The following is an 18,192-nucleotide window of genomic DNA, read 5'->3' on the forward strand; positions in this document are numbered from 1 at the left end:
TTAATAAATGAATCCATGAAGCCAGAGGGTTGAACATTGACAAGTTGTGCAGATTTAATTTTAAAGGATCTTTTTCAGCTGCAGGTAAAAATAACCTGCAAAGAAAATAAATCCAGGCTCATCTATATTTAAATGCATCCCACATAACATTTATATAACTCATTCTATTTGCATTATATAATGTTTAAAACAATATTAATTTAATTAATTCAATAAAAACAACATTTTACTGGGTTTGCTTGAACTTTTAGGTCAAACTGGAGACTTTTACCATCTCGCTGCATCAGACCCTGGGACAGCATCCGTCTGTGTGTGGGATAAACACTGATGGATTCAGCTTTATTGTTGTTTTATTTACAGATGGTTTCAACCAGGCAGAGGTGAAAAGGTAACTCACCCTGACATCATCCCTAAAAACCTCATTCTGCTCCCACATTAATCATTAAGTTCAGTTTGTTTAACTCCTGAGTGAACTGACAGTTTATGGGTTTATTTCTTTCAAATTTGCAAAATAAGATAAACTGGTATTGTTTCATTCAGTAATTAAAGGACGGGCCTGAAAGGTTTTATTGTGTCAGATAAGAGACAGTCGAGGCAATTTAAGACTTTCAGGCTTTTGTCCCACATTTTCAAGCTCAGCCTGTAAATACTGTTGCATGAAAGCTTTCACTTCAAGTTAAGATAATAATTGTTTTATTATCATATAACATTATAGACTATTATTATGGTGATTTACTGCAAATGAAGAGGCTGCTTTTGAAAAGGAGAAAGGTTTTAAAGTTTACTATATTAGAACCTGACAAATATATCGGTTTGCTGATAATACCGCACGTTATATATATATATAGCCTGTATATATACAATTTGATTTGTTGTCTTTTTATTTATTCTTTATATTTACATTCGTTCATAACAAAGTTTGTGGACAAACTAAAAATATTAAGCCTCAATTATATTTCTTTGTCACAACAGTGTTATTATTGCCCACATGTTTTGTCTATATATGTAATAGATAATGTATTGCATAAAATATTTTCTACTACTATTATCGGTATTGGCATCTGCCCCTAAAATCCATATCAGGGCTGTAAACGGTGTCAAACTCAAAAGCTTATTAAAGGTTTTCCTCTGTGCTCCTGTATAATGTGAGAGATTGGTGTCAAACTAATGAGATTATTAGGCCTCATTAAAGGAAACAAAGATGAATTAACAGCTACACCTCATCAACATCAACACCTATGATTATCTCATTAGTAAGTAATCATCAACACGGAAATACCAAACAAAACAATGATTCAAGAGCTCAAATACAGAAACGAATCACCATTGCTCTGTGTGGGATCTACCTCTATAAATCCTAATATTGTTTCTAAAAAGGAAACTCGGATATAGAGTAAAAAAAATCCCTGGTGAACATGTGCAGCTCTGCTTTCTTCAGTGTCTTTAAGGCTTATATACAACTGGGTCCAAAGTCCCTCAGAGCTGCGCTGATAAGAGGAGCCAATAAAAGCAGCAGTGCAGCAGTGTAAACACATGTCGGCCTCGGCCCAGCTCAGGTCCTATTCTGTGGATTTACATAAGGCAGCCATCAGCCGGCCCACTCATTACCATGTTTTATATTCCCCAGCTCTCAGAAAGCATCATGGCAAAGTAGCTCCATCCTCCCCTTCAACAGGGAAGTGAAGCAGGTGTCAGCAGCGGTGCAACTCCCCACAGCACCGGACCACTCAGGAAGGAACTTTTTTAAAAACTTTTTACTTTGATTAATCCCCCCCTTGTTCCTCCATCCCTCGTTTCCCCCTGCTCAGGCGCGCACAGCAGCAGGCCTATATGTTGACTTTTTAATGTTCTCTAAAATGGTATCGAAGCTGACATCCCTGCAGCAGGAGCTCCTCAGCGCCCTGCTGGACTCAGGACTCACCAAGGACGTGCTGATCCAGGCCCTGGACGACCTGGACCCCAGCCCGCCGGGCTTCGGAGTTAAAATGGAGAGCCTGTCCATGTCCCCCGGTCCCGGCAAGATGAGCGGGTCGGACTCCGACTCCAAGCCCGTCTTCCACACGCTCACCAACGGCCACAGCAAGGGCAAGCTGTCCGGGGACGAGGGCTCCGAGGACGGGGACGACTTCGACACGCCACCGATCCTGAAGGAGCTGCAGTCGCTCAACACGGAGGAGGCCGCAGAGCAGCGGGCGGAGGTGGACCGCATGTTGTCGTAAGTTTAACTTTCTTAAAAAAGTGTTAAAAGTTTGGTAAAGATGAAACAAAAAAGTGTAAACAAGCGCTCCGATTTTTTTTTTTTAATTCCGTTTACGGCGTCTACCTCTCGTTTTCTGTATTAACTTTTCAATATTTAAAATCAACACGATAAATAGCCCAGGCCGTTATAATCCCGAAACAGTGCTTTCTGTCTTTGTTGACAGTTTTAAAATAACCCGCCACGGCTCGGTTTTACATTCTAGTTACTAATTATCCACACGGATTATTATTTCTTTACCTTTGCAAAATATCAGCTGAACCTAGATTCGTTTATTATCAACTCTCCGCCTCCATGATAAAAAAAACCCAGCCAGGGCTTCGAGTTGGTGGAAGCCATGGGAAAAATAATAATAATAATAATTCACAATAATAATAATAGTAACAATAATAACAATACGTTTAGTTTGAGCATTTACTCATCCGTCAATTAACTCATGATCAAAAAAATCCTAATTTCACACCTCAGCCATTTATTTTTAATGATCTCCACTCGAACCTGTAAAAACTAATATTTGAGGCTCTATCTTCGACCAACAACAGCGGAGGAATATCAAAACGAACCCACGTGTAGTAAAGTTATTATTAATTTTATTCTATAAATCATCAACTGAAAGATACACAGTGGCGTGTGATTAGAGTCAATGGAGATCTGGTTATTCATTGTCAAAAGTTATAAACTAACATCTCCCACTTAACCCGCAGACATGGATGTAGGGCTCTCGCACATTCTCCAAAACAAACAGACTCGCGGAGATTTGCTATAATTACCGATGTCAGTGTGTGTGAGCCCCGCTAATCTGGGATTCTACGACCAGCTCCATGTTTCACCTGCGACACCGTTTTTCGCTCCGTTTTCCTTTCGTAACGATTCACGTTAAGGGCTGAATTTACAAGGTAAGAAGGAGTTTTAATGCTAAATGTACACTTGGAGTAACAGCAGTCCATAACGAGGAAAGTTGTTTTAATTTTTGACAAACGAAAAAAAACTATTCTTTCTCACTAAATTCCACTTTTGAGATTTTAGAGACAAATGTTTAATTGTGAAACTCAATTTTAAAGAAAGAACACGTGATTTAAAAGCATGGTTTTTAGTTGAATAACTAGAACCTTATATTTTTATGTATAATCCGAACTCCATTTTTATTAGCATATAGAGACTCATATATGATTCGAAAACTCAAATAGTATTTTTATTACCAATTAAACAACATGTGATTTAAATGCATTTTTACCTGGTTTAAGTCAAAACATATATTTTGTATCCTTTGTGGACGGTTACAAAGTTTTATTGTTTTTCCAAAATCAGACAAAAACCTTATTACACATCATCATTTTTTTGTTTGATGATTTGTTCACTTTCTTTGCATTCACATGTTCACCCTCGTACGTACGTGGCTTTGAATTTGCCGAGACATAATCGAACTGTTTCCCAGGGCTGAAATCTGAACTGAATACTAAGTCCAAGTTTCTCAACCGGCTTGAATCCACTTGAACTAACCTTTGAAAATATTTACAGCCTGTAGAATGGACTGCAATGATAAACAGGGTTTGACTGTGAGGGGACTTACTATAGCTACAAGCCCCTTTTAAAGTTGGAGGCCTAGAAAAAACAGGGGAGCACAGAGAAAGGAACAAGTTCATGAGCACCTGTGTGTTTGTTAAGAATAAGTTTAGATTCATACATTTTATTACAACTTGTGTTGTGAATCTTCTTAAACTCATCCCCCTCTAACATGAAGCATTATGTATGTTTTAATATCCATTTAAAAGTGTGACAAGAACCCAAAAGGTGAATATTAGGGGTTTTAGTCTTTGCTGTTTCCCTGTGAGGGCTTGGCTAACTTCAGTGGTGAAATGAGTTGTGTGTTTTCTGCTCCTGAACCCAGAGAGGACCCATGGCGTGCTGCCCGCATGATCAAAGGTTACATGCAGCAGCACAACATCCCCCAACGGGAGGTGGTGGACATCACAGGGCTGAACCAGTCTCACCTCTCCCAGCACCTCAACAAAGGCACGCCCATGAAAACACAGAAGCGAGCGGCCCTCTACACCTGGTATGTCCGGAAACAGCGGGAAATACTGCGACGTAAGTTAATATTTGAGTTTCTCACAGCTTGGCCTGTAATTTGTGGTTGGCAGCAGTGCAGACTTCTATTCGGGTTTCAAACCTGCAGGGATATGAAGTTAGATTGGACATTTCCTCTTCTTGCTGGCGGACATATGGACCTGCAGCATTTGTCCCTGTGCTAGTTCTTATAAAGCTTGTCATTGTCACATGTCAAAAGGAAAACAAATATTCTTAATGGGTTAATGTGTCTAAGGATCTCTGTCTTTGGCTAAAAGCCGGCGTTGTGAAATTAGTTTTATTGAATGCGCCTCTTCTTGTCTTTCAGAGTTCAACCAGGCAGTGCAAGGTCCTGGCAGCAATATGACAGAAAAAGACAATCAGGATCCGGTGTTTTTCTTCCCAGAGTTCAACCCTGGTCAGACCATGGGTCAGGCCGGAGAGGAGGTCGGCAGCGAACCCTCCTGCAAGAAAATGAGACGTAACCGTTTCAAATGGGGGCCCGCGTCCCAGCAAATCCTGTACCAGGCCTACGAGCGACAGAAGAACCCCAGCAAGGAGGAGAGGGAGGCTTTGGTAGAAGAGTGCAACAGGTATAAACATGACTTCATGCACCTTTCCCCAGAAAAACACCTGCCATATCAAAGTCACCTTTTCACCTTGTGCGTCTGTTCCCTGCAGAGCGGAGTGTCTTCAGCGAGGGGTCTCCCCGTCCAAAGCGCAGGGACTCGGGTCGAATCTGGTCACGGAGGTGCGAGTGTACAACTGGTTTGCCAACCGGCGTAAGGAGGAAGCCTTCAGGCAGAAGCTGGCGATGGACTCCATCTCCGTACCGAGCCACGGCCACAACCCTCTGCTGTCGCTCAGCTCGCCACATCACGCCCAGAACAGCGCTTCACCTCCCAGTAAGACGTCGGGCGGCGTTTCTCTGCATGCATTGTTTAAAATGAAACACTCAGCACAGCTAAAGAGAGAAAATACACGCTAACCCTTATTTTTAAAAGAGAAATTTAAAGGTGTTTATTCCTAAATTTTGGACAATCGTGCCAAAAGGCGACCTGATTTTGTTTTCCCCATGTGTGAGCCTACACTGTCAGACCAGGCTGATGTGATCAGAGAGGCAGAGAGAGAGGGGACAAGTGATCAATGAGCGTGAGTGAGTGAGCTGAGCAAATGCCATTGTTATTCCGATCTTTGAAAACACTCGGAGAACAATCCACATTGTACCTGTAATCTCCACTCCAAAGTCAGCATGGAGGAGCATGACACAAAGGGCAGCAACCCTGTGACAGGCCAGGGTCGGGCCAGGGTCAGGGGTGGGGGGGCAACAGACACATCCACCTCACCTCCACATAACGCCGTCATTTCCACACTTCCTCCTCCCTCACAGGTTGCTAATGACTCCGCTCACGCAGTCGCCAAAACAAGGAAATGCCTCTCCGTGGTCGCTCTGACCATTTCACCCCAACCTGATGTTTGCATTTGCAGTAATTAGTATTGACTGAGTCTACCTGGCGTATATACGACGTAAAAAACAAAGCAGTTAGGCTTCACAGAGCATCGCCCCCCCCCGCGCCATCACTCACCCTCCATAAAACGGTGATTTGAGAGAGTCACTCGGGGTCCTTTGTTGTCGTCTCGTGTTCGAACACGAGGGCGAGCTTTGAAGGGAAAACAAACTGTTTGCCTTGGCTTGCTCTTTTACCTTCGGATAAACCGGTCCCACTTGTGGATCGTCTGTTTGCTCGAGGGTTAGGGTTTTCGTTTAATGCTGCTGCTCAGAACACCTGACCAGACACTGACCTCAGGTTGCTTGGCCGGAGAGGTCAGCGATACGGCTGCAGAGGAGCGGGGTCGGTGCGCGGCGGAAAATCACTTCGCTCCCCCCCGAAATCCCCTCAGCTGGCTGCTTACAAGGTGTCCTGCTGGCATCCTGCCGACAGCATCAGCTGTTTTTCAGTGTCAGCCCCTGGCCTGACAATAATATCCCAGCGGGGCGTCTCATTGCGTTGCTAGGGCACGGCCTGTATTATGCATGCTTAATGGACAATTAAAACCCTTTGCTACTACATCTCCCAGGCCTTTGATAAGGGGCTCCTCTGACTTCTACTCTCTATACTCTGCCTCGGCAGGGGGTCCCATTGTCCGTGGTGTATTAGAAGACTGCACTGACTGTAACCAAGGTTCATTTATCTCCGCTGGGCCCGGAGGAGGACTGATTTTAAAGCCTCCCCCTCCTCACCTTTATGGGAATGAGTAGAGTTGCTGAGGCTGGGCTCAGACTTGGAGCAGCAGGAGCTGTCCACTGGGGTATTGGTTCTTTTCTGGCCAGACAGGACTGATGACCCCTTCTGCGCCTATAGAGAAAGCCTGGTGACCCCCCCCCCCCCCCTCCTCAAACCAGCGCTGCACCTTCAGCCCTACAAGAGAGGTCACTACTGGGTCACATCAAAGAAACTCCTCTGACTCGGGGAGTTTTTATTGATTTTGTTTCAGTTCATTGGTCCGTTAGTCACAAGTGGATGGACAGTCAAACAGTGTGACGTGCAGTTTTGGCGGTGACCCTTTTCTTTACTTTCAGAAATGAAACTGATCTGAGGGAGATTACATAGTTCCTCAGCAGGCTCATGTGAGCTTGCACCTGTGTTTCCCAACACAATGTTTACCTTCTGTAGTACAGTGTTTACTGAGCTCAATTAACCCAATCTACCTACGGCGTTTTACTTTGAAGCTTTAATCTCCACTGACATAGTGTCGGAATACAACTATAACATATTATACTGCGTTTACAAATTTTAGATTTTCTATGCATAAATAGTTTGAAGTTGCTAGAAGTAGTGGTGGAAAGTATCGAAGCTCAAGTGCTGTAGGTATTTCTATTTTATACTGATATACATACAGCTTTATTATCATTATTGATAGTAGTAGATTCTCTTTAATTGTAAAATATTTTACATAAAAACTATATTGAGCTGAGTATTTACAGTTATTTCATCAGCAAAGCAAAGATTAGTAAAGTTTGATCTCAACTAAACAGCAAAGAGTTTTTAAGATTTTACATCTTACAAAATAAAATACATGATGAATGATTAAACAAGGGATTTTCAAACTCTTAGTCTTGTAGCTGCATAGAAAAATCTCACATGGTTTCATTTCAAAAACCTTTTGATGCCCCAAAAGGTAAAGCTATTAAATAATTAGCAAATTAAAACAAGGTGCCCTCAAATAATAAAAACAAATAGGTCAGAAGAATCATCTCTAGGTAGTTACGTAGTTCAAGCTACTGCTAACCTGTTTATAATAAAGTAGTTAAAACTGGCTCCACCTCAAACAGCTATAAGAGTTAGTTCACATTAGCAGCTTAAACAGCAGAACTCTCACATAGTGATACAGTTCATATCAGTCACAGCGGCCATTTTCTGTGTGACAATTACTTTTGAAACTCAAAACTCTTGTAACTTTCTTTTAATAGGATTTTGGATGCAGAGTATTTTCAGGTTATTGTTGAGTTACTTTTACTCAAGTAAGCAATCAGACTATTCGTTCCACAGCTGGTAATGTGGCAGCTGACGTTGCCGTAAAAACTACAATCGTTGCTTTGTGAGCTGCGTCGTTCTGCACGTTACACAACTCGCAGACTCAGAAGTTCCCGATCGGATACAGTAGTGTGGGGGGGGGGGGAAATGGCCGTGGGGTGCGTTGCTCTACGTCACCTCAGGCTGGTTTTGAAACTGCGACGCACACATGCAGGGAAAGGACGGCCGAGCTCTGCACTTTCCACTGCTCTGTGTGTCCCGCAGAGCCACAAAGAGGCGACTGGATACGTCCTGCAGAGACCCAGGAGGTCTGTCATATGCAGGCCCACTACAATGACCACTGCCTGGGGTTGGGGAGCCAGGCTTTGATACTACATGGGTCACACAGAGAGATAGAGGCTTTTAAACCTGCTGAAGGTCCCTGCTGCCACTCCCCCCTCGGAAGTTCTCACCCTCCTCCTGCTTCCGAAGAGAAATCCCGACAGGGCAAAGTTTCCGTTTTTTACAGAATCTGCAATCAGGAGCCAGGATTGAACGGTTTATGAGGATTAACATGTCTAGAAAACCTGCTCTTCCGAGTAAATCTCTAGAAACCCCGAATTTAAAATGTGGAAGTCATCCTTTCTGACTCCGAGGTTCCCTGTAGCTAAAATTACGGCTGAACCCGAAGAAACAAAACCCGCCTGAATAGCATCCTTTTCTCCCCCTGACACTTTAAGAGGCGGCCCAGCCCCGAGATAACTGCCTTTTTATGAGTCCTCTGCCATTGTGTGGCAATGGGGGTCATGAGTCCAGTGGAGTGCTTTATTGTTCCGCGGCTGTGTTTACAAGGCACGGTGGAGTGTTGTGGGGTTGCGAGTATGTTGCACGAGACAATATGAAGTCTGTGGGCTGTACAAAATGGTGGACGGGCAGTTTGGAGGATGAAATATGGCGTCGTGGCTCTGCTCCTGGCACCGTGGTGTCTGCGTTCGAGGTGTCTGAAGTCAAATCATCGTCTGACATCAGGGAATGTGCTTGTCTAGGCTTTTTTGTCGTCTCACTGAGAGTTAGATGTAAAGTTTTATATCACTCTCAGGTCGAGCAGTTACCTTAGCTTTGAAGAAACACTGCAAACTGTTTGGGATTCTGCCCAAAATAGAAAATACAACTAATTTTTACCAGCATCTTTAATGGTCTTAGTGTAATATGTTTTCTTGTTTAGAGCTTCAATGAGTAGCTGTTTAGTCGATAAGGATATTGACAGAAAACTAATTGGAAACTATTTGATCATTGGATAATTGTTTTTAGGAATATTTCAGCAAAAGAGTTTAAAGATTTGTGGTTTTTGCTTCTCACTTGTGAAACATCTCTGGTTTCTTTTTCTCTTCTCTGAGAGGAAACTTGACGCTTTTGGGTTTTGGGGCAAAACAAAACAGTTAAAGTTGAAATCTGGAGGCTAAGATAAACTGAGTAAGAAATGTATTCATCATTTTCTTACCTTTATATATTGATTAATCCATACCCATTGAAATACTGTGTGGTGAATATTTTAATCTTTGGACACAACCAGGCTATTTCCCACCAGTCTCCTTATCTGACTCTAGAAAGCAAATAAATACATTTCTCAAAATGTGTCCCACACATAGCTCGAGAATCTATACACACATCCAGTCACGGAAATGATTTTCGCTATCAAAATTATTTGCTTTCCCTGACACCTGAAGCAAATATCTGCAAACACATCCTGTTCCAGTTTACAGCAGTGACAAGAAATCAATGCCCGCCCTGGTCCCATCTTTTTTTTTATCTTTTTCTCAGAATGGATGTATAGCAGTGGTTCTTGTCGTTGTCTGAGCGACCCCAGCGTGTCGCTCGGGCTGTCACTCCCGGGTCAGGGCCGCTGGGCTCGGGGAAGATGTGAGATCTGAGTGCAAACACAGTCTGTCTCTGCACTGTCACTGAGGGAGGGGCGCGCTGGCTGACTGTGTGGGGCTGAGACCACAGGATAAGAATGTGTTTGACATTGCTTGTAATTGTGTAATGTTGACTCTGTTGGTATCAGAGGGGGCCTGCATCGGCAAACAGCCATTTGATTGTGGGCTGTTTGGGAGGTTGGAGCTGCTTCTTCTTCATGGGCCTCTGGAGAACAACAAGTAGTCTAGACAGGAGATTAAGTGATGGCACTAAAAGACCATTTCGCTCAATTTCACTGCGCTGTCACCAATATAAAGAAAATACAGTGAAACTTCCTCATTGGAATTTACTCAAATACTGTACTACTAAATACTATATGTAGACGTTTTAGGTCCATTTCCTACTGTGTGAGGTCCAAATATTGTATTTTCTACTTACTTAAATTTGTAAACAATTTTACTTTAAAACAACCTACACAAATTTGATAAAATATGGTTTGATATTTTTATTGAGGTTAAGAAGTTTGCAGTTTTCTAATATTTCACAAGAAAACATGTAAGATTAGACAAAAATCCAACAAATAATATAAATTTGTGAAGCACAACTTCTCCCGTCTCATTAATCGTTAGACCGTGAACCACTAGTCTAAACTGTAAATAGAGTATCTAAAACTACCTCCACCTCAAGTAGCTATAGACACTGATGCTAAAATTGTATAATGTAATTTAGATATATCAGTCTGTTGTTATTTTCTGATAATACAGAGATGTGGATGCAGGACTTTTACTTGTGACTGTATTTTTGGGGCTTCTTCCATCACTGGTGAAACTTCACATAGACGTTGTTTTGATCCCCGTCGGGAGCGTTTGTGTGCTGATCACAGAGTGTGATGGGAGCCCTGCTGCTGTGAGTGCGTGTGCGTAGTGGACGGCCTTGGCCGAGCTACGCAGATAGCGGCGGTGGACGGGTCAGTGTGTTTGTTTGCTCTGTCCTCTCCTGTCTGAGTCAAAGAGCAGGTGAGTGGAGTTGGTTGGAGCGACGGAGGCACGGCTCAGCTCAGCTCACAACCAGGCCGCTATCTCTCTGCCCTATATAACTGTTTGTAATGGAGGCACATGGCAGCCAGGACAAGTGAAACCAACCTGCTCTTTCCCTCTGTCTCTCTTTCAGTGCGCTACAGCCAAGGCCCCGGTGAGGTCACCTCCTCCACGACCATCAGTCACCACAGCAGCAACGGCATGACCTCCAGCCAGTCGGTGCTCCAGCAGGTGTCTCCGGGAGGAATGGACCACAGCCACAGTCTGCTGTCACCTGACGCCAAGATGGTGAGTGAACACACCTGGGCCTCCATGGCCTCAGATTAGATAAGAGCAGGACCGCGTGGAGTGTAAACGCACAAAGCAGGTTCCTGAACCTCCTCTCCCAGGGACCAACTGGCAAGAGCCAACAAATAGCACATTGTGCTGCTGTGTTTGGAAGGTGGAGCCGGGGGTGGCAGGCCACGGCTGGACTGCCACACAGCCTTCACCCGAGTGCCCCGGGCGCGTGCGTGGCTCAGGCAATAAACCTGACAAAGAAACGTTCTGTTCTTATTGATTAAATGCCTCGCGAAGAGGAGGTGGAGCGCCGCTTGTTCTGCCAGAGAAATGACGCCAACATTTGATTATGCCCCATGTTTCTTTTTTTTTTTCTACTCCAGAGTTTCACCCCTCTGCCCTAGTCCAATATTTGATCAGTGACAAGGAAACCTGTGCAAGGGCCCACACCGTTTGAGTGGTGGTGCAACAGAACTTTGGAAATATGATCAAAATACAAGAATCCTTCAATTGCCCTACAGCACAAAAACCTTCAATCTTTTGTCTTGCTCAGGGTCGCAAAAAGTTCACATCATGCAAATCGGCTGTTGAAGGCTTTGTGCTGACTTCCTCGTCACAGCGCTACACTTCTGCCTTTTGGAACAGCTTCATGTGAAATGACCACAACAGTGTAGTGTGCAGCAGGTCAGAGCTGACAGTTTCTTATCTGCTGCAAATAGTCAAATCGTCGCAGCCCCAACGAGCGGGAGGATCTGCATCCAGATGGACTACACTGGAAATGCTGCTTGGGATATATATCCGTGTGTTTTGCAAACAAGCATGCACGTGTTTGCATAAACCGATACGTACAAACACTGTCAGTCTTCTCTGCTGACATTTTTAGTATGATTCTCTTTTCTTTACCTTTTGTTCCTTATCAGTGTTTGCCTGTGTGCCGTGTGAGAGTGCAGTTACTCAAGTGTAGTGTCGCACAAAAGAAGCTGAACCATGCCATCGCTTGTTTCTCTCCCAAGCAGACCTCTGTTTTTACTTTGAAATTTGATTTCACCTGTTGTTAGGGAGCGAGTGTTGTGTAGTGCTGTGGCTTGAACTATTTCCTGCATCTTTCCACAGATTTCGGTCTCAGGCGGAGGACTTCCTCCAGTCAGCACACTCACAAACATCCACAGTTCCCATCACAGCCATCAGCAGACACAGAACCTCATCATGCCTCTCTCTGGAGTCATGGCCATCGCTCAGAGTGAGTCGACCTTCCCTCCAGTACAAGAAGCGAAACTCACTGTGCTTATAACTACAGTGACAGGGTCTAACCGACGTCTTGCTGCGTCCCACCAGGTTTAAACTCGTCGCAGTCTCAGTCGGTGCCGGTGATCAACAGCGTGGCGGGCAGCCTGGCAGCGCTGCAGCCGGTCCAGTCCTTCCAGCAGCTCCACAGCCCCCACCAGCAGAGCCTGATGCAGCACTCACCCAGCCACATGGGCCAGCAGCCGTTCATGGCCGTCACCCACTCACACAGTGCGTAACACTCCTCTATTGCTTCATGCACAACTCTCTGCTAAGCTTTGTAAATTAGTTCTAATGTGGTTCACAACCTTTTTGACTTGTGTAAAACAAAGAAACATCGTCAGGGCTGCATTTAATAATTATTTCCCTTATTGGTCAATCTGCTGATTCTTTTTTCGATGAACCCTTTTGACTATATAATGACAATAAAGTGAAAGTTGCGTGCGATAGTTGCACCTCTAAATGTCTAATTGAAAACCTTTGCCCCAGTGCTACTGTCTGTGAAGTCAGGGTTAGTAACAGTAGATATAGAGGCATGAAAAACTATAATTCTTTAAGAAAATTTTGTTATTCGAGAAAAGGCTTAAAAAGTTAATCAAATTGTCTTTTTTCGTCAAGACCCATGAATTATTCCCTGAAACTGTAAAACAAATCTTAAACAAAAATTAAATCATTGATCCTTCATCCAGATCTGCTCTGAAATCTTATAGTTTCTCTCCATTCAATAGTTTTTAAGAAACCAACAGACAGGGGGAAAAACATAACTTCCTTGTGGAGATAGAAATGCAATTCAAATGAACTCTGCTGTTATGATCTATTAGGTTTGATTTTCCCTCCAATATTCAATGTTTTTCATTTATTTCTTTGGCATCTCTAGAGAAGTTGTGTAACTGTAATTTTTCTTTATCTTCCGCAGTGTACTCTCACAAGCAGGAGCCGCCACAATATTCCCACCCGTCACGTTTCCCCTCGGCCATGGTGGTCACGGACGCCAACAGCCTCAGCACCCTCAGCTCCATGTCCTCCGGAAAGACGGTGAGTCCTTTAACCACACATCTGGATGCACCGTCTCACCTCTGTCTGATTGTCACTGCAGATTTCATATAATCGTGGGGGGGTGCCTGTGTGCAAATTGATAGTAAATGTGTGATGTCATTGCAGTTTTTTTTACATTTCGCCTCTGGTTGTACTGCCTCGTTAAAAAGGTGACACTTAAATCTGCTCTCTCGTTTCCTACTGATACACAAAAATCACCCTCACATTGAGGAAAGATACAATCAAACCACACATATATACATACACACACCTACACACACACTTTATCAGAAAACTAGACCATGCCCGGGGAGGAGGAGTGTGTGTTTTATGACTGTGTGCTGACTTGTTTCATCCCTCTCACATTAGGACGCTTCTGTAAACAAGATGGTGCAGCTCGGGGGTCTCTCCTGGGTAATTATATTTTATAAGTTCACTCACACAGATGAATAAAAACACACAAATATGGCACACAAATCAAATATGTCAAGTAGCCGCAGTGCAACAAGTGTTTCTTTTAAAAATCGTGTTCGCGGGCTGATGTTCACAGGCTTTTATTTGACCTCAATCTAACACACGAGACGGACACGTGGAAAGTGCATTTCCTCTCACACAGACGTCCAATCAATCACCTGTTCCCTCAGCCCGAACGCCTCCTGATTAACGCTCCCTCCTTTCACTTCGCTCCCTCCTTTCACTTCGCTCCACTCAGAGTTATCTCCGTGATCAGGAAATGAGCCTCGCTGTTAATCAAAGTTCTCGAGCCTCTTGTGCCGCTTCTTCCCTCCATGCTACAGTGAGGCTGCAGATGGGGATGGGCTGGGTGGGGGTGGATGGTTTTTCTCTTCTTTCTTTCCCTTTTTTTTTGGGTAATTACACCTCTTCCTCTTTCCTATACTTCTCCCCTGCGCTCGGTGATCACTGTAGCCTGAAATGTTGACCACGGTGCTTTCACACGCTCAATTTCCCACGCTGAGGCCGAGCGCTCGTACCCGCCGAGCTTTTACTGACAGACTGATGGGTTGATGGGATGATTCAGGGCCCGGTGCATCCTCTGTGTAGCTAAGCCTGTAACACACTTCTCCAGTGAAAGAGAAAACAGGGTGAAACCAAGTCTCCTGAGACAATCAGCTGTTAGCTTTTGCAAAACAATAAATATGTATGTTTGTAAAAGCTGTAAAAAGAAGAGGCAATCAGCTCCTTTACCAAAACCACCAAGTAATAATATTATTGCCAAACAGCGAGATTTAATTTTTTGATGAGCTGCCTCTATTACAACAATTATTTGTATCGTTGTTATTTAATTAAAGCATTTAAATTCACTTTCTTCCTGATTTTGAACAACCTCTTCCAGTTTTCTTTTTTACTTTTATTGAGAAAATAAGTTTCGATCAATTCAAGTGTAGAATATATTACCGAGCAAAATAATGATAGCACTAACCAAAAAAAGAAAAGGCTCATTTACGGTAACATACACAATACTTCTGCAAAACTAAAACTGTATAGATGCACTGTAAATCTGTAAATCAAACCGTAGCCTATTTAAGTTCTTTCTGATCATTCAAGCTGACAACATTGAAAAAAAAACACTTAATCAAGATCAAAATTGTTGTAGAATAATTATTTGTTGATTGATCATCCAACTTTATCCACGCATGTCTCATATGTGACCATTTACCAAAATCTAGGTCCCTAAATGTTGCAGGTATAAAATAGCTTAAAGTGGAATTACTCAAGCCTCAAAATTGCCCAGTACTTAAGTAATAGTACCTGTTTTTTTTACGGCACTGGTCTCATCATCACCCTGTGGTCTTTCACAAACCCGTTTATTTAGAGAGTCGTTAGTTCACAGGCTCTTGCAGGTATTTTCTTATCAGGACTTTATTTGGACGGCTCAGCCTTCTACTCATGACACAACCAGCATCCACTGGCTTTATAACACTCATTGTTTACCGAGAACCCTCTGTTATACCTGAGTCTATTTGGATCCCACCTCTTCTTAGAGCCCGGCATCTAATGACTCAGGTCTTACCTGCAGGTCAGCTTTATCAGGTGAAACTGTTTGCTGGCCGCAGGGTCACAACAGGGTCACCGGCCTCCACCCATGGAGACGTAAGGAAAAAAGGCAAATTCCACAAACAATCTAAAAAAAAGAGAGAGGGAGCATTTCAATGGAAACAAGGCTTTTCAGAGTCAGGACAAGAGGGATGAGGAATGTATTTGGTCAGGTGTGGCACACGAAGGTGTCGGGGGGGATGTATTTACCAGTGTTAGAAAGGATTCAAGTAATCTTCTTAAGAAAAAGACAAAAAGGGCTAAAAGTCATACTACACAGTAAAAATACACCATTACAAGTAAAATGTAAAATCCTGCATTCAAGATTTTACTTAATCGTTATTGATATTTTTCCTATTGTTTGTTTTTCCCTCGATATTTTGTGACTTCCTCACCTTATCTATGCTCCTCTGTCACAACCACATTTTTCCTTCTGATGACGTAACTCTTTAATAACAGGTCCCAGATACACAAATACAAATATACTGAATATGTTTGTACAACATTTGGGCAACATAGAGTTTGCAGCAAACAATAATCAAACAGAAGTCAATTAGGAATTTGACGGGAGCTATTTTCTGATGCGGATTAATACACATCTCTGCTTTCAGTCAAAATGAACTACAGCTCCCATGTTTATTCTAATGAAGGCACGTGTCAACAGAGTATAAACTACACACATCAGACACAGATCATTACTTTGAGTTATATTGATTCATTGCTGTTTTTTGATGTGATTCATTGACAATCGGAAAGTGTGTTAGCTCACACATGATGCAGGCTACATGATGTACAGTAAACCTGTGTAACTGGACAGATTGTATTTATTGTTTTATGTAACATGGACCTACTTTGTCTGACATTTCTCTCCTTCTCTCCTCCTCCTCCTCCCATCCAGTGTCCTCTTCAAGCTTGGTGAGAGCATCCTCGACTTCCACGGTGCCCGGCAACCGGAGCGCATTTTTCCACCCTCTCACCGCGGTAACCATGACGACTCTTAATAACCGGCAACGGCGCGCTTCGTGATGAGTCAGTCGACAAACAAGAGGAGTGACGGCGACGGCGGGCCAGGCGGCGAAAATGAGAAATGGGGACAGAGAAGAAAAACAAACAACAACCCCCCCCAAAAAAAAACACAAACCCCAACCCCTCACACTGACCAACCTCACTGGACCTGAGAGTAAAGAGACAGGACCCCCCCCCCCCCCCTTTCACTGTCGCACACACATGATCAACAAGGATGTATGATTTTAACACAATCTTTGAAAACAGTATTCAATTTTTCATGCCCCTCTTCTCTATTTTTTTATTTTTAACTGTACAGTCACTACAAAGGAACAAAAAATACCAAGCACCAAAAAAGAACTGCTCATGAACTGTGTGCACCTGACTGAAGGCTCTGGGACAACGTATATTAAGACTTTGATTTAAGGTGGAACCATGAAGATACACTGAGACAGTGATCGGCCTCTGTGAAGGTTTAAGGAGCCAGTGACTTACTGACACACACACGCACACACACACAAGTGCCTGGATGTGTGTGCACGTGAGCAGAAGCTGTGTGACAATCACAATAACCTGTACCGATGTTGTGCATGCATTTTGACATTCATCCTGGGCTTTAAAGGAGTCTTCCATGTTATTCTCTCACATTCAGTTTACTGTGCTAGCATTGAGTGCGAGCCATGAATGCCAAGGACTCATCACGTCAAGTTGTTGTCGATGTGTATACTGTGATTGAAAAAGACTTTCTGACAATCTTGACAGGACTATGCAATGTGTCTATAGGCGTCTGCAATGCTTTGTATAGCTGGATTCTGCACACGGCTCCACACACTTGAAATGAATATGCACTATCAGTGAAGTCACCATACAATTATATTGGAGTGGCCGTTGATAAAGCTGCCTGTTGTATAACATAAAAAGCAGATGTAAGAATGCGTGGCAAATATGCACAGTGTAGGCGCAACTTCTATTTGTCACCGCGTCTCAAACGCTCGCCTGCCATATCTGTAAAAAGCTGGTCTTGCCTTGCGGGGGAGGACTGACTCACCCACTTTAAATGTGGCCCTTCCCCTCCATGGAAACCTCTGGCTTTGTGTTTGCACACAGGTTCAGGTGAATTTCAGGAATGGGACTCACCCTCGTCCTCCTCTTCCTCCTCCCACTTCCTGCCAGAATGTGAAGAAATAGGACAAATATTGTTAATAATCTCAAATCACGGAGCAGGACCCCCCGGAGAGCGCCGAGCGAAAATATTGACAAGCATTCAGAGGCTAAACAGTCATCTCAGTCTGGTAATTTGTGAAGGAGACATGAAAGAGGATGATGTTGTGACAGCAGCTGCTCTAATCTAACAGGAATCCACAAAGACTGAGAAATGTTGGGGAGAGGAGCAGCTGCTGTGGGCTCAGACGCCCACGCTGACAGTATTAAGGTGTGTTCAGTCAGAAAGCCAAGCAAACTCTCGCCGTGTGCCTTAACATTCAAATATCTCCTCCTCGAACAGCGTTTGCCAGATTGGCGAAATTGGATTTTAATAGTTTGGCAAACTCTTTGTACCATGACTCATATTCTTTCTGTTTGACTAACCATGTTCAGTTGTGTTAGTCCGTTGACTTTGCCACAAACAGTTTGCTTTGAGTTCTGTCAGAACACACAGTCATACTCTGGTGGGAATGTTTGAAATAAGGAAAAATATTAGATTATACTAAAGCTTTCCATGTTATGAGAAAAAACGGTAATT

General features: G+C 43.3%; 1 protein-coding gene across 1 annotated transcript; it reads left to right on the forward strand.

Annotated features, from left to right (window-relative positions):
• The first annotated feature begins 1,550 nt into the window (after positions 1–1,550).
• On the forward strand, positions 1,551–16,648 carry hnf1ba (HNF1 homeobox Ba). Its single transcript, XM_061072686.1, has 10 exons — positions 1,551–2,215; positions 4,146–4,345; positions 4,653–4,917; positions 5,006–5,229; positions 10,927–11,081; positions 12,186–12,312; positions 12,408–12,587; positions 13,273–13,391; positions 13,761–13,805; positions 16,345–16,648. The coding sequence occupies exons 1-10, from the start codon at positions 1,845–1,847 to the stop codon at positions 16,363–16,365; spliced, it is 1,707 nt and encodes a 568-aa protein (XP_060928669.1). The 5' UTR covers positions 1,551–1,844; the 3' UTR covers positions 16,366–16,648.
• The last annotated feature ends 1,544 nt before the right edge of the window (positions 16,649–18,192 follow it).

The sequence above is a fragment of the Limanda limanda genome, chromosome 6 (assembly GCF_963576545.1).
Source record: "Limanda limanda chromosome 6, fLimLim1.1, whole genome shotgun sequence".
In the NCBI taxonomy this organism is placed as follows: Eukaryota; Metazoa; Chordata; class Actinopteri; order Pleuronectiformes; family Pleuronectidae; genus Limanda; species Limanda limanda.

Excerpts from the sequence above, each read along its gene's own strand:
- hnf1ba (XM_061072686.1), top strand. The coding sequence starts at position 1,845 with ATGTTCTCTAAAATGGTATCGAAGCTGACATCCCTGCAGCAGGAGCTC. Across the intron at positions 2,216-4,145 it reads GAGGTGGACCGCATGTTGTC|AGAGGACCCATGGCGTGCTG; the intron begins GTAAGTTTAACT and ends TCCTGAACCCAG. Across the intron at positions 12,588-13,272 it reads GGCCGTCACCCACTCACACA|TGTACTCTCACAAGCAGGAG; the intron begins GTGCGTAACACT and ends TATCTTCCGCAG.